General features: G+C 40.0%; 1 protein-coding gene across 9 annotated transcripts in view; it reads left to right on the top strand.

The window, feature by feature from the left end:
* Positions 1 to 24,525, top strand: part of ARHGEF9 (Cdc42 guanine nucleotide exchange factor 9) — a 223,590-nt gene that overhangs the window by 150,861 nt on the left and 48,204 nt on the right. For all 9 annotated transcript variants that reach the window (XR_009560590.1, XM_060291795.1, XM_060291801.1 and 6 more), the window contains 2 exons: positions 6,437 to 6,669; positions 11,828 to 11,957. Coding sequence is in view for 8 of the 9 variants with exons in the window: in XM_060291795.1 (XP_060147778.1) it covers positions 6,437 to 6,669; positions 11,828 to 11,957 (363 nt within the window). In the remaining variant the exon portion in view is untranslated. The remainder of the gene's footprint in view (positions 1 to 6,436; positions 6,670 to 11,827; positions 11,958 to 24,525) is intronic.

Below are 24,525 nucleotides of genomic sequence, written 5' to 3'. Positions count from 1 at the left end.
TTCCTTTGCTGTGCAAATGCTTCTAAATTTCATTAGGCCCCATTTCTTTATTTTTGTTGTTATTTACATTTCTCTAGGAGGTGGGTCAAAAAGGATCTTGCTGTGATTTGTGTCATAGAGTGTTCTGCCTATGTTTTCCTCTAAGAGTTTTATAGTGTCTGGCCTTACATATAGGTCTTTAATACATTTTGAGTTTATTGTTGTGTCTGGTGTTGGGGAGTGCTCTAATTTCATTCTTTTACATGTAGCTGTCCAGTTTTCCCAGCAACACTTACTGAAGAGGCTATCTTTTCTGCACTGTATATTCTTGCCTTCTTTATCAAAAATAAGGTGACCATAGATGCATGGGTTTATCTCTGGATTTCTATCCTGTTCCTTTGATCTATATTTCTGTTTTTGTGCCAGTACTATACTGTCTTGATTACTATAGCTTTGTAGTATAGTCTGAAGTAGGAGAGCCTGATTCCTCCAGCTCCATTTTTCTTTCTCAAGATTCCTTTGGCTATTCAGGGTCTTTTGTGTTTCCATTCAAATTGAGAATTTTTTTTGTTCTACTTCTGTGAAAAATGCCATTGGTAGTTTAAGGATTGCATTGAATCTGTAGATTGCTTTGAGTTGTACAGTCATTTTCACAATGTGGATTCTTCCAATCCAAGAACACGGTATATCTCTCCATCTGTTTGTATCATCTTTAATTTCTTTTATCAGTGTCTTATAGTTTTCTGCATACAGGTATTTTGTCTCCTTAGGTAGGTTTATTCCTAGGTATTTTATTCTTTTTGATGCAATGGTAAATGGGAGTGTTTCCTCAATTTCTCTTTTTCAATTTTTTCATCATAGTGTATAGGAATACAAGAGACTTCTGGGCATTAATTTTGTATCATGCCACTTTACCAAATTCATTGATTAGCTCTAGTAGTTTTCTAGTAGCATCTTTAGGATGCTCTATGTATAGTATCATGGCATCTGCAAACAGTGACTGTTTTACTTCTTTTCCATTTTGGATTCCTTTTATTTCTTTCTCTTCTCTGATTGCCATGCATAAAATTTCCAAACCTATGTTGAATAGTGGTGAGAGTGGGCAACCTTGTCTTCTTCCAGATCTTAGAAGAAATGGTTTCAGTTTTTCACCATTGAGAACGATGTTGGCTGTGGGCTTGTCATATATGGCTTTATTATGTTGAGGTAGGTTCCCTCTATGCTTACTTTCTGGAGAATTTTTATCATAAATGGGTGTTGATATTTGTCAAAAGCCTTTTCTACATCTACTGAGATTATTACATGGTTTTTATTCTTCAATTTGTTAATATGGTGCATAACATTGATTCATTTGCATATATTGAAGAATCCATGCATTCCAGGGATAAACCCTACTTGATCATGGTGTATGATCCTTTCAATGTGCTGTTGGATTCTGTTTGCTAGTATTTTATGGTGGATTTTTGCATCTATGTTGTTCAGTGATATTGCCCTGTAGTTTTCTTTTTTTGTGACATCTTTGTCTGTTTTTGGTGTCAGAGTGATGGTGCCCTATTGAATGAGTGTGGGAGTGTTCCTCCCTCTGCTATATTTTGGGAGAGTTTGAGAAGAATATGTGTTAACTCTTCTCTAAGCATTTGATAGAATTCACCTGTGAAGCCTTTTGGCCCTATGCTTTTGTTTGTTGGAAGATTTTTAATCACAATTTCAATTATAGTGCTTGTGATTTGTCTCTTCATGTTTTTTATTTTTTCCTAGTTCAGTCTTGGAAGCTTGTACTTTTCTAAGAATTTTACCATTTCTTCCAGGCTGTGTATTTTATTTGCATATAGTTGCTTGTAGTAGTATCTCATGATCCCTTTTATTTCCACAGTGTCAGTTGTTACTTCTTTTTCATTTCTAATTTGGTTGCTTTGAGTCTTGTCCTTTCTTTTTTTCTTGATGAGTCTGGCTACTGGTATGTCAATTTTACCTTCTCAAAGAATCAGCTTTTAGTTTTATTGATATTTGATTTTTATCCTTTAATTTGTTAATATGGTGTATCACGTTGATTGACTTGCATATATTGAAACAGTAGTTTCCTTCATTTCCTTTTCATTTATTTCTCATGTGATCTATATGATTTCTTTCCTTCTGCTAACGTTTTTTTGTTGTTCTTCTTTCTCTCATTGCTTTAGGTGTAAAGTTAGGTTGTTTATTTGAGATTTTCTTTTTTCTTGAGTTAAGATTGTATTGCTGTAAACTTCCTTCTTAAAAACTGCTTTTGTGGCATCCCATAGGTTTTGGGTCAATGTGTTTTCATTGTCACTTGTTTCTAGGTATTTTTTGATTTCCTCTTTGATTTCTTCTGTGATCTCTTGGTTATTTAGTAGTGTATTGTTTAGCCTTCCTGTGTTTGTATTTTTTACAGTGTTTTCACTGTAATTGATATCTAGTCTCATAGCACTGTGGTTGGAAAAGATACTTGATATGATTTCAATTTTCTTAAATTTTCCAAGGCTTGATTTGTGACCCAAGATATGATCTATCCTGGAGAATGTTCCATGAGCACTTGAAAAGAAAGTGTATTCTGTTGTTTTGGGGTGGAATGTTCTATAAATATCAATTAATTCCATCTTGTTAAGTGTATCATTTAAAGCTTGTGTTTCCTTATTTATTTTCAGTTTGGATTATCTGTCCATTTGTGAAAGTGGGGTGTTAAAGTCCCCAGTATGATTGTGTTACTTTCAGTTTCCCCTTTTATGGCTGTTAGCATTTGCCTTATTTATTGAGGTGCTCCTATGTTGGGTGCATAAATATTTACACTTGTTATATCTTCTCTTGGATTGATCCCTTGATCATTATGTAGTGTCCTTTTTTGTCTCTTGTAATAGTCTTTATTTTAAAGTCTATTTTGTCTGTTATGAGTATTGGTATGCCAGATTTCCTTTGATTTCTATTTGCATGGAATATCTTTTTCCATCCCATCACTTTCGGTCTGTATGTGTCCCTAGGTCTGAAGTGGGTTGCTTGTAGACAGCATTTACACACGTCTTGTTCTTGTATCCATTCAGCCATTTTGTGTCCTTTGGTTGGAGAATTTAATCCACTTACATTTAAGGTAATTATCGACATATATGTTCCTATTACCATTTTCTTAATTATTTTTTTGTAAGTCTTTTCCTTCTCTTGTGTTTCCTGCCTAGAGAAGTTGCTTTAGCATTTTTTGTACAGCTGGTTTGATTGTGCTGAATTCTCTTAAGTTTTGCTAGTCTGTAAAAGTTTTAATTTTGCCATCAAATCTGAATGAGATCCTTGCTGGGTAAAATAATCTTGGTTGTAGGTTTTTCCCTTTCATCACTTTTAATATGTCCTGCCACTCCCTTCTGGCTTGCAGAATTTCTGCTGAAAGATCAGTTGTTAAGCTTATGGGGATTCCCTTGTATGTTATTTTTTGCTTTTCCCTTGCTGCTTTTAATATTTTTGGTTTGTATTTAATTTTTGATTGTTTCCTTAATATGTGTCTTGCCATGTTTCTTGGATTTATCCTGTATGGGACTCTCTGCTCTTCCAGGACTTGATTGACTATTTCCTTTCCCATGTTAGGGAAGTTTTCGACTATAGTCTCTTCAGATATTTTCTCAGACACTTTCTTTTTGTGTTCTTCTTCTGGGTTCCCTATAATTTGAATTTTGTTGCATTTAATGTTGCCCCAGAAGTGTCTATTCATTCTTTTTTCTTTATTCTGCTCTGCCACAGGTATTTGCAGTATTCTATCTTCCAGCTCACCTATCCATTCTTCTGCCTCAGTTATTCTGCTATTGATTCCTTCTAGAGTATTTTTCCTTTCTTTGTTTGTGTTCTTCATCACTGTTTGTTTGCTCTTGAGTTCTTCTAGGTCCTTGTTAAACACTTCTTGTATTTTCTCTATTCTATTTCTGAGATTTTGGATCATCTTTACTATCATTACTCTTAATTGTTTTTCAGGTAGACTGCCTATTTCCTCTTCATTTGTTTGTTCTGCTGGGTTTTTGCCTTGCTCCTTCATCTGCTTCATATTTCTCTGTCTTCTCATTTTGTTTAACTTAGTGTGTTTTGGCTCTCCTTTTCCTCAGCTTTGTAGTTCCCATTATTTTTGTTTTGCCCCCAGTGGGTGAGATTGGTTTATTTGCTTATGTAGGCTTCCTGGTGGATGGGACTGGTGCATTTCTTCTGGTTGGTGGAGATGGATCTTGTTTCTCTGGTGTGCAGGGCCACATCCGGTGTGGTGTTTTGTGGTGTCTGTCAACTTAGCATGACTTTAGGCAGCCTCTCTGCTAATTGGTGGGTTTTTGTTCCTGTCTTGCAAGTTGTTTGCTGTGGGGCATCCAGCACCAGAGCTTGCTGGCCATTGGGTGGAATGAGTCTTAGTGTTGATGAAGTCTCTGGGAGAGCTCTTGCTTATTGATATTACATGGGGCTGGGAGGTCTCTGGTGGTCCAATATCCTGGACTTGGCTCTCCCACCTCAGAGGCTCATGCCCGTCATCCAGCTGGAGCACCAAAATCGTGCCAGCCACACAGCTTGGAAGTAAAGGAAGGAAAAAAAAGAACGAACAGATAGAACCCCAAACCAAATGGTAAAAACAAAACTAAACAGACAAAATCAGACAAAGAAACGTACCCATGTGTGCACGCAAACACACACACACACACACACACACACACACTCATAAAAAACAGACAAACAACCAAAAAACAACAAGAGCAGAAAAAGAAAACAAAACAAAACTACCAGACAGAACCCTAGGACAAATGATATCAAACCTAAAGAGACCAAATCATACAAAGATACATACATACATGCATTTACAAAAAGAGAAAAAGGGGGAAAAATTAAAAACAAAAATATTTTAAAAATTTAAAATAAAGGAAGGTAACAACCAAACCAATAAACAAATCCACCAGTGATAACAAGCACTTAAAACTAAACTAAGAGAAACATAAAACCAAAAACAAATCAGACTTAGAAAGCAAACCCCAAGTCTACAGTTTCTCCCAAAGTCTACCACCTCAATTTTGGGAACATTTGTTGTCTATTCAGCTACTCCACAGATGCAGGGTTTTATCAAGTTGATTGTGGGGATATAATCCACTGCTCCTGAGGATGCATGGAGAAATTTCCCTTTCTCTTCTTTGTTCGCACAGCTCCTGGGATTCAGCTTTGGTTTTGGCCCTGCCTCTGCATGTAGGCCACCCTCAGGTGTCTGTTCCCCACCCAGACAGGAGTGAGTTCAAGCAGCAGCTGATTAGGGCTCTGTTGCTCGCTCCAGCCAGGGAGAGGGAAAAGTATGGTAGTCAGAATTAGAATGTGGGGGTGAGCCTGCAGCACCAGAGGCTGACATGACATTGCAACAGCCTGTGGTGCACCATGTGTTCTACCAGGGAAGTTGTCCCTGGATCATGGGACCCTGGCCATGGTTTGCTGCATGGGTATCCATGGAAGTGTGGGTAGTGACCTGCACTTACACAAAGGATTCTTGGTGGCAGTGGTGGCAGTGTTAACGGTCCATGCCCATCTCTGTGGTCCAATCTGATAGCTGTGGCTCACTCCTGTCTCTGGAGCTCATTTAGGTGGTGCTCTGCCCTCTGTGGGCACAAGGAGCAGGAATCCCCTCTCCTCGCACACCCCAAAACAGTGGTCTCTTGCCTCTCCATCTGATCCAGACATTTTCCCAGACTCCTTCCTGGCTAGCTGTGGTACACTAGTCCACTTCAGGCTGTCTTCACACAGCCAACCCCAGTCCTTTCCCTGAGGTCTGACCTCCGAAGCCTGAACCTCAGCTCTCAGCTCCCACCCACCCCGATGAGTGAGCAGACAAGCATCTTAGGCTGGTGAGTGCTGGTTGGCACTGATCCTCTGTGTGGGAATCTCTCCACTTTCCCTTCTGCACCCCTGTTTCTGCACTCTCCTCCATGGCTCTGAAGCTTTTCCCCCACCTGTTCCCACCAGTGAAGGGGCTTCCTAGTGTGTGCAAACTTTTCCTCATTCACAGCTCCCTCCCAGTGGTGCAGGTCCCATCCCTATTCTTTTGTCTCTGTTTTTTCTTTTTTCTTTTGCCCTGCCCAAGAACATGGGGAATTTTTTGCATTTTGGGAAGTCTGAGCTCTTCTGCCAGCATTCAGTAGGTGTTCTGTAGGAGTTGTTTCACATGTAGATGTATTTTTGATGTATTTGTGTGGAGGAAGGTGATCTCCATGTCTCACTCCTCCACCATCTTGAAGGTCTCTTTTATTTATTTTTATATATGAATTTTTACAGGTTGTCTAATTCCCAAATAATTTCTTTATTATTAAATTATGAATCAATGTAGGAAAGATTGACATTATCATTTTTATATTTCTACATAAGTAGAGGGTCTGTTTTCCCATTTCTCCAGAACTTCTTTTGGAGTTCTCAGTAGCCTTTCCCTTTCTCTCTATCTTTCCTCTGCTCACAGCAAGATGGATTCTGGATATACTCTGAGTACTGTAACAACCACCTGGACGCCTGTATGGAGCTCTCCAAACTGATGAAGGACAGCCGCTACCAGCACTTTTTTGAGGCCTGTCGCCTCTTGCAGCAGATGATTGACATTGCCATTGATGGTTTCCTTTTGACGCCAGTGCAGAAGATCTGCAAGTATCCCTTACAGTTGGCTGAGCTCCTCAAGTATACCGCCCAGGACCATAGGTAAGGGATTGAGGGAGGCAGGAGTGAAGGAGAGAGCCTCCTCTACATGTTAATCCTTATTGAGAATGTATGTCCTCTTGCCTTTTCTGAATTTCTGTTAGCTTATATACACAATGGGATGATGACATATTCTTGCTTACCTCTGAAGACTGTTGTGTATATAAAGTGAGACAATGCTTATCAGTTGCTTATAAACTTATAAATCAATATATACACAAAATCAGTGTTCATCATTATTGTACCACTTAGACACTACCTTCAGGGAGCTTATAGCCTGGTCCTTAGTCCTGAGTTCAGCCAAGTGAATCAACTGTTTATTCTGCTCTGCTCAATAGAGTCAAATATCCTGGTAACAGACTGCCCTACTTGTACTGACCTTAGATTTCTTCTGAAAGACTACACCCCTGGTCTTCTTTAGTCTTTTACACCCTCCTCTGCCTCATCCCAACTGTACCTTCCCCTTAGACACACAGCATGACTGGGGGAAAATAGACTTGAGACTTCCCCTGAAGTTTTCTCAAAGTTTTTCAGTATTTTCAAGAAAACCAACCCAAAAAGGATGAAGGAGCTTATCTTTCTCTGAATGGAAATGACACTCCTAACCCTCTATTAGTAAGGTATATGCTGGGAGTCATCTCCAACAATGGGAATGGTCTACAGTGAACCATCCCCTATTTTTTCATGTGCTTTGCGTCATAACCTAGAGCCCCCAGCCTATTTATAGCCTGCTTTTAATTGGTATTAAATCCGTGACCTTAGGTTTATTGCCCCAGCTCTCAGCTCTCTTCCTGATTGATCACTATAAGAATAAAGAAGGCCTTTGCTCAATTTCCCTTAGTTTCTGCTTGCTTCTCATCAGGCCTGCTTCGTACTTTCATTTGGCTCCACTGCCTGGTTTCCTTGGATCTGACTTCCAGACCTAGTTGCATAAGGCCATCGGTATGCGTCGGTTGGTTTTTTTTATGTCAAGCTTCTAGGCCAATCCCTAGGTTCATTTTTAAGTTGATGTTGTTCTTTAGCATATCATGGGTTATGTGCTTCAGTGGTCTGAAGCCCTGGACAGATTTCAGATTTGAAACCAAATGTAGTAGCAGTGGACTCTCCCTTTGTATGAGTAACACCACCAGTGGTAACTCTGCCTTCCTTGTTCTGTTGGCTGTGAGCGAGGCAGGTGTAGAAGGACCTTGCAAAGGAGGACTCTGTTCCCTTCTCCCTGAGTCTGTTTACTAGCTGGGGAATAGTGGGAGTACTAATTAGACATGAAATTTGGAGGTGACTAAATCTCACTTAAAATATTTAATACAGCCCATTGCCAAAACTGAGTCCCAAGTTTTCTAAGGAGAAAACCTGTGAGAGCTAATAGGATGTTAAAGAACCCCAACTAAAATATCTTAATATTTTAAAAATAAAAATGGAAAACATTTATGGCACCTAAAATGGAAAGGGCCTTAGAGGAAGGTCTTCTAGTCAGACTTATTCATTCTATGGCTAGACAGACTGAGTCCCAGAAAGGGAAAATGACAAAGAGCAAGTCTGTGGCAAAGCAGGGACACAAAGTATGGACAGTGGTCTGGGAACCTAACTTTTTAAAGAGCGCTCCAGGTGATTTTCATGCCAAGGAAGATTTGTGAGCCATTGTACTAGCCAGTCTGGAAGGCCTTTTCTAGTTCTGCCATCCCATGTTGTAATGAATCTAAATGACCTCCACAGGAATACTTCAAGGTGCTAAGTGACCAGAAGCAGCCACTATTGCACCTAAATCTCAGTGGAGCTGCTTTCAGACCAGTGGTTTTAAAACCAGTATATTTAAAGAGTGATTCTCAAATGTTTTTATATCACAGCTCATCTCCCACCTACTCCTGAGTGTCTGCTCTAAAAATTATACTTGTGGACTGATGATATTAACTAGGTAAATTATGTATTTACATAAATGTTTTTAAGAGCCCCCCAAGGACCAATTTTAAAGCACAGCCAAAAATTATGTTTGTCTTTTAGACCAAAGCAACCCCAGGGCCTTTTGGGTTTAGTGGGAGCCAACAAGATAGCATATCTCCCTGGGATTTCCCATTCCTGTGCACCTTCACCTTGTGAGTGGAACCCCTGCATCAAGGCCTTCTTATCCTCTGGGTCTCTGGTCCCCTCTCCTTCCACCCCTAGGCTCAGGGGTGCTGAGAGAATGGCTCAGGCAGTCGCAGGCTACATCAATCCCTGTCCTCATTTGGGGTGACCCATTGGGCCTAGCACTATCCCCAGGCCATGGGCCACTCCTTCTTGCAGGCCTCAGAAAGCTTTATCAAGGTGATAGCTCCTGTGATGCATGCCAAAGTAGCTTGGGTTTGAAGGCAATTAGAGGCTAATGCCAGGTTGAAGACTTAGGTTGATAGGTGTTCAGATAGGTAGGTCTGAAATGCAAGCAGGCAGAGTAGTCCCTGAGGGAGAAGATTAGGTGGATAGAGAGTGGTAAATGGAGAATAATACTACCATTGTTTACAGAAGGGTGACATGTCCCCACCCCCCCCACCCAACCTTGCTTAAGCTGCTAAGAAGAAAGACTACGAGAGGGAGGTTAGCTGACCTGCCTGGAACAAGACAATCTTGGTTCAGTCAGTCTCCTCACTAGGGTGCTGGGCTCAGACCTCATCTGGAAGCCTGAGGGCTCTGAGCAGGGTTCAGGCTAGACCACAGCTATTTACTTTTTTCTCTCACCCACTCCTAAAGCTAGTGGGGAAGGTTAGAGATGGTGACATACCCCCCTCTAACCATCATGAGAAAGGCAGCCAGCTAAAAATGGCAAAGGTTGACTGACAGTATGGCACAGTGGCAGTGATAAATTCATGGCTAAGTAGTACATGGGGTCAGGCAGAGGTAATAAGCCTTCTCATGCCAGCACTGTCCAATAGGACTTTGTACAGTGATGTAAATGTTCCATATCTCTGTGGTTTAATATAGTAGACACTGGCCACATATGGCTATTGAGTACTGAGAAATGTAGCTGATGCAACTAAAGAACTAAATTTTTATTTAATTCTAATTAAATGTGGCTAGTGGATACCATATTTGACAGTGTAACTCTATGCTTTACCTCCTAGAAAGTGGCTTAAGGCATTTTCCTGATGCTCTCAAATCAGGGAGGAATAGCATGGGAGACAGAAAAAGGACCTAAAGAACAGGGGTGCTTATTTACGTCAGCAACTTCTGCACTGCAACCACCCCTTCTGTTATTACCCTACCTTGCTTCTAAATGGCAAGCTCAGATAGTCTTGCCAGGGAAAAACTTTGACAGTTTTACAGAGCACAATAACTCCCCCACAGGTTGGAGCAAGTAACTGTAAAAGAATGAAATGTAACAGAAACAAATATAATATTCTGTAGTTTGGTCTAAGAAATCAACAATTCAAGGACAGACTGAGAGACATACAGCTTCTAGACAGCATATTTTAAAGAAATTTAAGAAGTATTGGTTGATCATAAGTTCAGTATGAGTCAGAAGTGAGATCCACAAGAAAAACTGGTAACAGCTAACATTCATTAAGGCTCAGGATAAAGAGGTTTTGGTGTGTGTGTGTGTGTGTGTGTGTGTGTGTGTGTGTGTGTGTGTGTGTGTGTGTGTGTGTGTATGTGTGTGTGTGTTAACAGAGTTGTCTTGAGACAGAATAGACTGGTTAGGATTTGTACTGAGTATCCTGTCACTGTAGGTGATAAAATGTAGTAACGTTTGAAGACTATGGTCTGGCAGGTGTGCAGAGAACAGACTGGAGCCAGGGAGGCCAGCTAAGAGGAGGTGCTGTGTCTCATCTGCCCTAGCAGTTAGAACTCCCTTTCTTCTGTTCCTATGATTGGTCCACCACCCCACACCTCAATGTATTAGGGAAGAAAAAGACAGTTGCTCTGCTCTTCTTTTTCTCTTCTCTTCTTTCAAATTGGTGCAGGGACAGTGAGCATGTTAGTGACCACAAAGCATGTTCAGCTTCTCTAAGGAAAAGTTTGTTAAGACTGAACTGTAACTCATCCTCCTGCCTTCTCAACTAATTATTCCACCAAATGTCTGGGATCTAACTTTCAATCTTCTTTTCACAGGAGCCATTTGACTGGAAATTAGATCAGACAAACAGAGAAAACTGGGCAGGATGGTATAACCTTCAACAAGTGGGCCATCCAAAGTCCCAGGAAAATGGGGCCTAGGATTGTACTTCTGGAGTTAGAGGTTTTGAGAGACAACCCATATAATGTCTATACTAGAGAAATGTTTGTTTTATATTAATAATACTGCAGACATTTGCTGTGAGCCAAGAGTAAAACAGTTTTCATGGATTATTAAAACTTCAGCAAATTCTACTGTAATTCTCCCCATTTTACAGATGAGGAAACTGAGTCACTGAGAAGGAGAATGAGACTTGTCAAAGGCCACACCACTAGTCAGTGACTAAACTAGGGTTTGTGTTCAAGGAGTCTGGCTCCAGTCTCTGTTCTTAACCACAATGCTACATCCTATCTCTATATTGTATAGGAGGAAAGGTTTGGATGTTATTTTACAGTGACTTTGGGCAGAGTTCCCTAGAAATAGGTGCTAGAACAGATGGTAAAGTTCTCTGGACCATGCCATGTGTGAGGCTCCCTTCCTCATCCTTGGCTGGTTGTATCAGATAGGTACAAAAATAATGGCATAGCAAAGATGAGTCTGTTTCTCTTTCATAGAGAAAACGCCTGCAGGTAGGCAGTTTATGGCTGCCTTGCTGGCTCCATGATTATCAGAGACTCCTTCCAGTTTTCTCTTATCCTATCCTTAGGAGTATGGACCTTGTCCTTATGGTCTAAGATGGTTGCTAGAACTTCAGCCATCACATCTAAATATTCTTAAGCGTCAGGTTTAAGTAAGGACCAAAGAAGGGCATGCTGTTTTCCTTAAAGGTAGTTTTTCAAAAGTTCTACCCAACATTTCTATTTACATATCACTGGACAGAACTTGATCATATAAGTCACCTCTTACTGTAAAGAAGGATAGAAAATGTAGTCTTTTGTACCATGTGGCATGGATTCTATCTAAAATCCGGGCTCTCTTGCTAAGTAGGAAGAGGAGAATGGATGTTAGTGTTGGCACCCAGCACATGGGTTCAATGGCACATTGACTCATCCAACTTGTAATTTTGTGTCTTCACAGTGACTACAGGTATGTGGCAGCTGCTCTGGCTGTCATGAGAAATGTGACTCAGCAGATCAATGAACGCAAGCGGCGCTTGGAGAATATTGACAAGATTGCCCAGTGGCAGGCCTCTGTCCTAGACTGGGAGGTAGGACCCTTACTAACAGGGACATTGGAGAGTCTGAATACCTTAGCCAGAACCTCACATCTTAGCCAAAGATGAGCAAAGAGTAATTATATTTGAAGAGCATCAGAAAGGATTTAGATTAGAGCCAAGGCAAAACTTCCTGCTAATAAGAGGTGTTGTGTACTTGAATAGCTTTCTAAGAAGGTTGGAGAAATCTCGGTTGCAATATTTCATTAGGAAAGGAAAGATTCATCTATTTGGGTGTTTCTAAGAAATAATTGGGTTGACTCAGTAGCCTTTCAAAGCTCTTTCAAGTCCTGGAATTTTATCACCACCAGATGAACACTTGGATGAGGAGTAATAGGTACTAATTCACTCCCAGACACAGAGTGCAAGGTTGGTTCTCTGATGCAGGCCAGCCAACATACTTCTTCTTTTCCTCTTGGTGAGATCACCTCACCCTGACATATCTACTAGTTCTATCCAAGCCTGCACACTTCAGGCCACAACCATCATCCCTGCCCAACTGACAGGCCAAATTCTATTTTTTAATTATCTGCTTATAAAAATAATCCCTGAGCCTTCCATTCTATTGGAATTGGCCACGACTTCTCTGAACTCAGAAAGCCTTCACTAAAGCATTGTCTTCTGAGATGCTAACTTTCAGAGGATATACACAGCCTAACAAATAAATGGAGCTTTTGCCTCTTATGCCACTGCTCTGTTGAAGTTCCTGAGGTGTCTGTTAAACAGAAAAAAGAGCTGTGAACTTTAAGGCCTCACAGGTACCTGTGTGTTAAGTACACTATTTATTGTTTCTCTCTTGTGCCCATCAAGAGAACCAGGAGTAATGACATTTCACATTTATCTCTCAGACCCAAGTTATGAAATCTGACAGTCCACAGCTAATATAACCAAGATAGGAGAGGCAGGACATGCTACCAGGGAGGAGGTGGCAATCTTAAGCTTCATGATCATAGTGTAGAAGTTGAGTCAGCTCCCCAATTCCTCTGGCCTCCACACAGGTATAATTTCTTGTAATTTGAGAGCTAGTAGCTCTCTAACTTGTCATATAGTTTAGCACATTCCAAGGGAATGAAACAGCCTTACAGTTACTTAACCAATGTCCAGAAAAAGTCATCTTTCCTTTATTCTGCTACTTCTGTTCCTCTTTAATGTACATGGCTGGAAATGTCCACAGTTCTGAGCAGCTGGCATATTTTTGAGTCTTATTTGAAGGATAATGTCCCCATACAGAGTAGAAAACAGCAGTGATTCTTTGAGATGCAAGGAGAGGAAGGAATCTATATAAAGAGATCTTCTTGCTCATAAGAAGAAAACAGCACTGGCACAGACTTATTAGGAAATCATGGATTCTCCTTCCCCTGTGTCTGGTTTGCTTTGGATAGTTTCCTGATAAGAGGGCTGGATCAAATGACCTCTAGAAAGATCGCTAATTCTCAGGCACTCTGAAACTGTGGCTGATTAGCAGGCCTCTTTTTCTCTACCCCTGTGGGGATTCTCTGTAATAGGATGTTCCCAGCAGCAGTTGTCTTTCTATTCCCTGAAACAATTTTCCCCTTCCCAATACCTGGAAGACCTTCTAATTCCTCCATGGGCTCTTGGCCTCCAGTCCCTGCAGCTGGGGCCATGGGAGACCAAGAATAGCTTAAAATTCTTTGGCCTGTTCAGGGAGCTTCACTAACACCTAACATGAAAGCACTGAACTATGATTTAAAGACTCAGCATCTCAGAAGGAATTTTATTTGTGTTTGTCTATAGTTGGGGGTTGGGAAACAAAGGAAAGTCTTTCGAATAGGAGGCAGTTACTTTCTGCCTCCTTTGTTAGCATGATTGACTGGTCCTCTAATCTCATCCAAGCCCACACAACCCTGCTTGACAAAGTCCTTCTTTATTTAAGTTAGTAAGAAGAAAAATTCCTTGTGGTTAACTTTTCAGACTCTGAGGTCACTGTGCAACTGACCAGCTTCAGAAGGTTTGCCCTCTATGAAGCATTTTCTTTAGCAAGGCCTGATGGGTACATTTCAGAGGCCAGGACCAAAGTTTCGATCAAGTGTGCCATATCTAGTCTTAAATATTTCTAAAATGTCAGAGTCAGTAGGTCTTTTAGGGAACTCCCCAAAGAACATCTCTGGCCATGTTTATGCACATGTGTGTGCGCACACACACGTGCACACATGCAAACCTTGTAATGATGGTGGAAGTCTGAGAAGCCTATTCCTGACTGAGGCCAAACAGCAAGTCAATGACAAAACTAAAACTTGAATCTAGTCTCCAGATTCCCTGGGGGATGTTCTTTACACTGCTGCACCACATACTCTTCCAGCCTTCTGCTTCCTACAGCCCAGTTGCTTCCCTTTATGATATTGCAGGGACTTGTTTCTGCAGTAAAGTGTCCATATCTAAGCAAGAGAGTAAGACTGCCTTGGGGGGAAGTCCAACTCCCGGTAAGGCTAAAGGTAGATGAGTGCTGGGGAGCCTCCCACAGAAAGCAATAGGATATGTCCATTCCATGGCTGGTTGGCTATTGGCTTGGGTGGCTCAACCTCACTGATTCCCTGGTATAGGTTTTTTCTATGTTCCACCTACCCAAGCAGTTGGACATTCAGAAAGAAGTCCTGCCAGCTTGGTGGGTGCAGCTGTGGACAAGCCTTGCAAATCAAGAAAATGAAGCAGTGCTTTGCTCTCTCTGCCACTCACTTGCCTCCTCCACATGTTTGAATAAACAGGGTGGGTATCAAAAGCATCTACATAATAATTTCAGTTTGATTTGTCAAATGAAAAAGAAGAGTCAGGAGACCTTCAAGATGGCGGAGGAGTAAGACATGGAGATCACCTTCCTCCCCACAAATACATTTGAAATACATCTACATGTGAAACAACTCCTACTGAATGTTAGCAGAAGACCTCAGACTTCCCAAAAGTAAAGAAATTCTCCACGTACCTGGGTAGGGCAGAAGAAAACAGAAAAAAACAGAGACAAAAGAATAGGGATGGGACCGACACCTCTGGGAGGGAGGAGTGAAGGAGGAAAAGTTTTCACATACTAGGAAACTCCTTTACTGGTGGAGACGGGGTGTGGCGGGGGAAGCTTTGGAGCCATGGAGGAGAGCACAGCAGCAAGGGTGCAGAGAGCAAAGTGAAGAGATTCCCACACAGAGGATCAGTGCCAACCAGCACGCACCAGCCTGAGAGGCTTGTCTGCTCACCAGCCAGGGCGGGTGGGGGCTGGGAGCTGAGGCTATGGATTCGGAGGTCGGATCCCAGGGAGAGGACTGGTGTTGGCTGCATGAACACAGCCTGAAGGGGGCTAGTGCGGCACAGCTAGCCAGGAGGGAGTCCAGGAAAATGTCTGGAACTGCCTAAGAGGCTAGAGACCATTGTTTCAGGGTGCACGAGGAGAGAGGATTCAGAGCACTGCCTAAACAAACTCCAGCGCTGCGTGCGAGCCACGCCTATCAGCATGGACACCAGAGATGAGCATGAAATGCTAAGGCTGCTGATGCAGCCACCAAGAAGCCTGTGTGCAAGCACCAGTCACTATCCACACAATCCCTCCCAGGAGACTGTGCAGCCCACCACTGCCAGGGTCCCGTGATCCAGGGACAACATCCACGGGAGAAAACATGGCATGCCTCAGGCTGTTGCAATGTCACACCAGCCTCTGCCGCTGCAGACTCACGCTGCATTTCATACCCCTCCCTCTCCCGCTGGGCTGAGTGAGCCAGAGCCTTCTAATCAACTGCTACTTTAGCCCCTTCCTGTCTGAGCGAAGAACAGATGCCCTCAGGCGACATACACGCAGAGGCAGGGCCAAATTAAAAGCTGAACCCCAGGAGCTGTGCAAACAAAGAAGAGAAAGGGAATTTTCTCCCAGCGGCCTCAGGAGCAGTGGATTAAATCTCGACAATCATCTTAATGTACCCTGCATACACGGAATACCTGAATAGACAACGAATCAGCCCGAAATTGAAGTGCCGGACTTTGGGAGCAACTGCAAACTTGGGGTTCACTTTCTACATCTAATTTGTGTCTGGTTTTACGTTTATCTTAGTTTAGTATTAAAAGTTTATTATCAGTGGTAGATTCATTTATTGATTTGGTTTCTCTCTTCTTTTTTTATATATATAAATATCTATATTTTTTTTCTTTTTCTCCTTTTCTGAGTGTGTATGTGTATGCTTCTTTGTGTGATTTTGTGTGTATAGCTTTGCTTTTACCATTTTCCCCAGGGTTTGGTCTCTCCATTTTTTAAATAATTTTTATATTATTTTAATTTTAATAATTTTTAAATTTTTATAATTTTTAAATTTTTTATTTTAGTAACTTTATTTTATTTTTCCCTTTTTTCTTTTTTATTTCCTTCTTCTTTCCTTCCTTCCTTCCTTCCTTCCTTCCTTCCTTTCTTTCTTTCTTTCTTTCTTTCTTTCTTTCTTTCTTTCTTTCTTTCTTTCTTTCTTTCTTTCTTTCTTTCTTTCTTTCTTTCTTTCTTTCTTTCTTTCTCTCTCTCTCTCTCTACCTTTTCTTCTAGATGTGTGGCTGAAACAGTCTAGGTACTCCAGCCACATATCAGTCTTGTACCTCCGAGTACAGAGAGCTGAGTTTAGGACATTGGTCCACCAGAGACCTCCTAGCTCCACATAATATCAAACAGCAAAAGCTCTCCCATAGATCTCCATCTCAATGCTAAGACCCAGCTCCACTCAGTGACCAGCAAGCTACAGTGCTGGACAACCTATGCCAAAAAACTAGCAAGACAGGAACACAACCCCACCCAATAGCAAAGAGGCTGCCTAATATCCTGCAAATGTCAAAACACCGCAAAACCCACCACTGGACATGGTCCCGCCCACCAAAAGACAAGATCCAGTCTCATCCACCAGAACACAGGTGCCAGACCCTTACCAGGAAGCCGAAACAACCCACTGAACCAACCTTAACCACTGGGCACAGACAACAAAAACAGTGGGAACTACGAACCTCCAGCCTGCAAAAAGGAGACCCCAAACACAGTAAGTTAAGCAAAATGAAAACACAGGGAAAAACACAGCAGACAAAGGAGCAAGATAAAAACCCACCACACCAAACAAATGAAGAGGAAATAGGCAACCTAGCTGAAAAAGAATTCATCATAATGATAGTAAAGATGATCCAAAATCTTGAAAAAGGAATGGAGAAAATACAAGAAACATTTAACAAGAACCTAGAAGAACTGAAGAGCAAACAATGATGAGAAACACAATAAACGAAATAAAAATATTCTCTAGAAGGAATCAGTAGCAGAATAACTGAGGCAGAAGAATGGATAAATGATGTGGAAGGTGAAAGAGTGGAAATAACTACTGCAGAGCAGAATAAAGAAAAAAGAATGAAAAGAACTGAGGACAGTCTCAGAGACCTCTGGGACAACATTACCACACCAACATTCAAATTATAGGGGTCACAGAAGAAGAAGAGAAAAAGAACAGGACTAAGAAAATTTTTGAAGAGATTATAGTTGAAAACTTCCCTAATATGGGAAAGGAAATAGTCAATCAAGTCCAGGAAGCACATAGAGTCCAATACAGGATAAATTCAAGGAAAAACATGTCAACACACATATTAATCAAACTATCAAAAATTAAATACAGGGAAAAATATTAAAAGCAGCAAGGCAAAAGCAACAAATAACATACAAGGGAATCCCCATAAAGTTAACAGCTGATCTTTCAGCAGAAACTCTGCAAGCCAGAAGGGAGTGGCAGGACATATTTAAAGTGATGAAAGGGAAAAACCTACAACCAAGATTACACAGCAAGGATATCACTCAGATTTGAAGGAGAAATTAAAAACTTTACAGACAAGCAAAACTTAAGAGAATTCAGAACCAGCAAACTGGATTTACAACAAATGCTGAAGGAAATTCTCTATGCAGGAAACACAGGAGAAGGGAAAAATATACAATAACGAACCCCAAACAATTAGGAAAATGTTATTAGGAACATACATATCGATAACTACCTTAAATGTAAATGCATTAAATGTTCCAAACACAACACATAGACTGGCTGAATGGATACAAAAATAAGACCCGTATATACGCTGTCTACAAGAGACCCACATCAGACCTAGGGACTCATACAGACAATAAGTGAGGGGATGGAAAAAAATATTCCATGTAAATGGAAATCAAAAGAAAGCTGGAGTAGTAATTCTCATATCAGACAAAATAGACTTTAAAATAAAGACTATTACAAGAGACAAAGAAGGACACTACATAATGATCATTGGATCATTCCAAAAAGAAGGTATAACAACTGTAAATATTGATGCACCCAACATAGGAGCACCTCAATACATAAGGCAAATGCTAACAGCCATAAAACCGGAAATCGACAGTAACACAATCATAGTAGGGGACTTTAACACCCCACTTTCACCAACGGACATATCATCCAAAATGAAAATTAATAGGGAAACACAAACTTTAAATGATATTCTAAACAAGACGGACTTAACTGATATTTATAGGACATTCCAATGAAAAACAACAGAATACAGTTTCTTATCAAGAGCTCATGGAACATTCTCCAGGATAGATCATATCTTGGGTCACAAATCAACCCTTGATAAGTTAAGAAAATTGAAATTGCATCAAGTATCTTTTCCAACCACAATGCTATGAGATTAGATATCAATTACAGGGAAAAAAACCTATAAAAACTACAAACACATGGAGGCTAAACAATACACTACTAAATAACCAAGAGATCACTGAAGAAATCAAAGACAATATCAAAAACCTAGAAACAGATGACAATGAAAACACAATGACCCAAAACTCTTGGGATGCAGCAAAAGCAGTTCTAAGAGGGAAGTTTATAGCAATACAATCCTACCTCAAGAAACAAGAATCATCTCAAATAAACAACCTAACCTTACACAAAAAGCAATTAGAGAAAGAAAAACAAAAAAATAACCCAAAGATAGCAGAAGTAAAGAAATCATAAAGATTAGGTCAGAAATAAATGAAGAAGAAATGAAGGAAATGATAGCAAATATCAGTAAAACTAAAAGCTTGTTCTTTCAGAAGATAAACGAAATTGATAATCAATTAGCCAGACTCATCAAGAAGAAAAGGTAGAAGACTCAAATCAACAGAATTACAAATGAAAAAGGAGAAGTAACAGCTGGCATTGCAGAAATGCAAAGGATCATGAGAGATTACTGCAGGCCACTAAATGCCAATAAAATGGACAACCAGGAAGATATGGAAAATTCCTTAGACAAGTGCAACCTTCTGAGGCTGAACCAGGAAGAAATTGAAAATATAAGCAGACCAATCACGAGCACTAAAATTGAGATGGTGAATAAAAATCTTCCAACAAACAAAAGCCCAGGAACAGATGGCTTCACAGGCAAATTTGATCAAACATTTAGAGAACAGCTAAAACCTATCCTTTTCAAATTCTTCCAAAGTATAGAAGATGGAGGAACACTCCCAAAGTCACCCTGATACCAAAACCAGACAAAGATGTCACAAAGAATAAAAATTCAGGCCAATATCACTGATGAATATATATGCAAAAATTCTCAACAAAATACTAGCAAGCAGAATCCAACAGCACATTAAAAAGTTCATACACCATGATCAAGTGGGCATTATCCCAGGAATGCAAGGATTCTTCAATATACACAAATCAATCAATGTGATAAACTGTATTAACAATTTGAAGGAGAAAAACCATATGATCATCTCAATAGATGCAGAAAAAGCTTTTCACAAAATTCAACACCCATTTATGATAAAAAACCTTCCAGAAAGTAGGCATATAGGGAAGTTACCTCAACATAATAAAGGCCATATATGAAAAACCCACAGCCAACATAGTTCTCAATGGTGAAACACTGAAACCATTTCCTGTAAGATCAGGAACAAGAGAAAGTTTTCCACTCTCACCACTGTTATTCAACATAGTTTTGGAAGTTTTAGCCACAGCAATCAGAAGAAAAACAAATAAAAGGAATTCAAATCGGAAAAGAAGAAGTAAAACTGTCACTGTTTGCAGATGACATGATACTATACATAGAGAATCCTAAAGATGCTACCAGAAAACTACTAGAGCTAATCAATGAACTTGGTAAAGTAGCAGGATACAAAATTAATGCACAGAAATCTCTTGCATTCCTATACACTATGATGAAAAATCTGAAAGATAAATTGAGGAAACACTCCCACTTACCATAGTACCAAAAATAATAAATACCTGGGAATAAACCTACCTAAGGAGACAGAAGACATGTATGCAGAAAACTATAAGACACTGATGAAAGAAATTAAAGATGATACAAACAGTTGGAGAGATGTACAATGTTCTTGGATTGGAAGAATCAATACTGTGAAAATGACTACTACCCAAAGCAATCTACAGATTCAATGCAATCCCTATGAAACTACCAGTGGCACTTTTCACAGAAGTAGGACAAAAAAAATCTCACTTTGTATGGAAACACAAAAGACCCTGAATAGCCAAAGCAATCTTGAGAAAGAAAAACGAAGCTGGAGGAATCAGGCTCCTTGACTTCAGACAATACTACAAAGGTACACTAATCAAGACAGCACAGTACTGGCACAGAAACAGAAATATAGTTCAATAGAACAGGATAGAAAGCCAGAGGTAAACCCATGCACCTATCGTCACCTTATTTTTGATAAAGGAGGCAGGAATATACAATGGAGAAAAGACAGCCTCTTCAATAGTGGTGCTGGGAAAACTGGACAGCTACATGTAAAAGAATGAAATTACAGCACTCCCTAACACCATACACAAAAATAAACTCAAAATGGATTAAAGACCTAAATATAAGAGCAGACACTATAAAATTCTTAGAGGAAAACATAGGCAGAACACTCTATGACATAAATCACAGCAAGATCCTTTTTGAGCCACCTCCTACAGAAATGGAAATAAAAAAATAAATAAACAAATGGGACCTAGTGAAACTTAAAAGCTTTTGCACATCAAAGGATACCATAAACAAGAGGAAAAGACAACCCTCAGAATGGGAGAAAATATTTGCAAATGAAGCAACTGACAAAGAATTAACCTCCAAAATTTACAAGCAGCACATGCAGCTCAACATCAAAAAAACAAACAACCCTATCCAAGAATAGGCAGAAGACCTAAATAGACATTTCTGCAAAGAAGATATACAGATTGCCAACAAACATATGAAAGAATGCTCAACATCACTAATCATTACAGAAATGCAAATCAAAACTACAATGAGGTATCACCTCACACCAGTCAGAATGGCCATCATCAAAAAATCTACAAACAATAAATGCTGGAGAGGGTGTGGAGAAAAGGGAACCCTCTTGCACTGTTGGTGGGAATGTATATTGATACAGCCACTATGGATAACAGTATGGAGGTTCCTTAAAAAACTAAGAAGAGAACTGCCTTATGATACAGCAATCCCACTACTGGGCATGTACCCTAAGAAAACCATAATTCCAAAAGAGTCATGTACCACAATGTTCATTGCAGCTCTATTTACAATAGCCAGGACATGGAAGCAACCTAAGTGTCCATCAACAGATGAATGGATAAAGAAGATGTGGTACATATATACAATGGAATATTACTCAGCCATAAAAAGAAATGAAATTGAGTTATTTGTAGTGAGGTGGACGGACCTAGAGTCTGTCATACAGAGTGAAGTAACTCAGAAAGAGAAAAACAAATACTGTATGCTAGCACATATGTATGGAAACCAAAAATAAGAAGAAAAGTTGTTCTGACGAACCTAGGGACAGTTCAGGAATAAAGACGCAGATGTAGAAAATGGACTGAGGACACGGGAAGGGGGATGGGTAAGCTGGGACGAAGTGAGAGAGTGGCATTTACATATATACACTACCAAATATAAAGTAGATTGTTAGTGGGAAGTGGCCACATGGCACAGGGAGATCAGCTCGGTGCTTTGTGACCACCTAGAGGCGTCGGATAGGGAGAGTGGGAGCCAGACGCAAGAGGGAGGAGATATGGGGATATATATATATATATATATATATATGTATTGCTAATTCACTTTGTTATACAGCAGAAACTAACACACCATTGTAAAGGAATTATACTCCAATAAAGATGTTTAAAAACATAAATTAATTTAAAGAAAAAACAAGAATCATAGAAGAAACCTTCACAACTTAATCTCCCTTGAAAAGGAATTACAAAAGAGGGTGGAGAGTTAGTACCACACCGGCAATTGGTGCCTGCTCAGTAAATCAGAGCATTTTGCTAGAGAGCAGGAGACCTTGTACTGTAACCACACGTTACCGGCCCTCAGCTTATTCAATGAACATTTTGGATTTATTTGCCCACCTCCAGTTTCCATCCTTGCTCCCTGCCAGCCTATGTGTACTAGAGTTCATGGAGTCCCCCATGCTCTGCCCTACCCCTTAGGGCTTCTAAAAAATCAGTGGATGAGTGAAAGTACCACCTATACCTCTAAATAATAATAAGTACCTTCAATCAGCTTAGGGGAGCATCAGGAAGAAGAACATGTTCTCACGAATTGCAGTTTCTAGGAAATTTCTATCTCTGATGCTGATGTTTGTTTATGCTCTCACATTGCTACCCTTCACATGCATTAGATCCACTTGAAGGTAAGGGGAAGGAACATATCCCTGACAGCTTATTTTGTTTTTTTCCATTCTTTAATTGTTCTTTATTTTTTATTTTTGCAAGATTTTTTAAAACAAATTTATTGGAGTATAATTGCTTTACAATGGTGTGTTAGTTTCTGTGTATAACAAAGTGAATCAGCTCTATGAATACGTATATCCACATATCCCCACCCTCTTTTGCCTCCCTACCGCCCTCTCTATCCCTCGCTTCAAGGTGGTCACAAAGCACCGAGCTGATCTCCCTGTACGATGCAGCTGCTTTCCACTAGCTATCTATTTTACATTTGGGAGTGTATATATGTTAGTGCTACTGTCTCACTTTGTCCCAGCTTACTCTTCCCCCTCCCTATGTCCTCAAGTCCATTCTCTACATCTGCTTCTGTATTCCTGTCCTGCCCGTAGGTTCATCAGAACCATTTTGGGTTTTTTTAGATTCCATATATATGTGTTAGCATATGGAATTTATTTTTCTCTTTCTGACTTACTTCACTCTGTATGACAGACTCTAGGTCCATCCACCTCACTACAAATAATTCAATTTCATTTCTTCTTATAGCTGAGTAATATTGCATTGTATATATGTACCACATCTTCTTCATCCATTCTTCATCTGTTGATGGACACTTAGGTTGCTTCCATTTCTTGGCTATTGTAAATATTGCTGCAATGAACATTGTGGTACATGACTCTTTTGGAATTATGGTTTTCTTAGGGTACATGCCCAGTAGTGGGATTGCTGTATCATAAGGCAGTTCTCTTCTTAGTTTTTTAAGGAACCTCCATACTGTTATCCATAGTGGCTGTATCAATATACATTCCCACCAACAGTGCAAGAGGGTTCCCTTTTCTCCACACCCTCTCCAGCATTTATTGTTTGTAGATTTTTTGATGATGGCCATTCTGACTGGTGTGAGGTGATACCTTATTGTAGTTTTGATTTGCATTTCTGTAATGATTAGTGATGTTGAGTATTCTTTCATGTGTTTGTTGGCAATCTGTATATCTTCTTTGGAGAAATGTCTCTTTAGGTCTTCTGCCCATTTTTGAATTGGGTTGTTTGTTTTTTTGTTATTGAGTTACATGAGCTGCTTGTAAGTTTTGGAGAGTGATCCTTTGTCAGTTGCTTCATTTGCAAGTATTTTCTCCCATTCTGAGGGTTGTCTTTTCCTCTTGTTTATGGTATCCTTTGATGTGCAAAAGCTTTTAAGTTTCATTAGGTCCCATTTGTTTATTTTTATTTCCATTTCTGTAGGAGGTGGTTCAAAAAGGATCTTGCTGTGATTTATGTCATAGAGTGTTCTGCCTATGTTTTCCTCTAAGAGTTTGATAGTGTCTGGCCTTACATTTAGGTCTTTAATCCATTTTGAGTTTATTGTTGTGTATGGTGTTAGGAAGTGTTCTAATTTCATTCTTTTACATGTAGCTGTAACCCTGACAGCTTCTTTTATATCTTTTTTTTTTCTGGAGATTTTTACCAGGATCCCAAGTTTGCAGCTCATATTTGAGAACTTGATTGTGTGTTGTTGTGATTTCCTCCTCATAGCACCCTTCCCCCATAGCCTGGTTGTATAATACTCAATAGCATGTTCCAGTTTACCATTGGACGTTTGAATCCAAAGAAGTTGGAGAAAACACAAAAGCCCAACGTGATGACAGCAGCAAAAACATCTTTTTAAAGCTAAATGGCTTGATGAGGCATACTCTTTGGACCAGGAGATCAAATGTGGAGGGATAGATTTGTTATTTCCCTGCTTTCCTCCTAGCAGGCAGAATTGAATATAAACTCTGAGAAGGGTAGCATTTCCTTTGTCCTCTCCCTTGATGTGCTCAGGGCACAACCCTACATCAGATAATCAGCCTATAATTAGAATGAGGTGCTGGGCATTGGGATATTGA

The sequence above is a fragment of the Globicephala melas genome, chromosome X, assembly GCF_963455315.2.
Source record: "Globicephala melas chromosome X, mGloMel1.2, whole genome shotgun sequence".
In the NCBI taxonomy this organism is placed as follows: domain Eukaryota; kingdom Metazoa; phylum Chordata; class Mammalia; order Artiodactyla; family Delphinidae; genus Globicephala; species Globicephala melas.
This window is presented reverse-complemented; position numbering and strand designations above follow the sequence as displayed.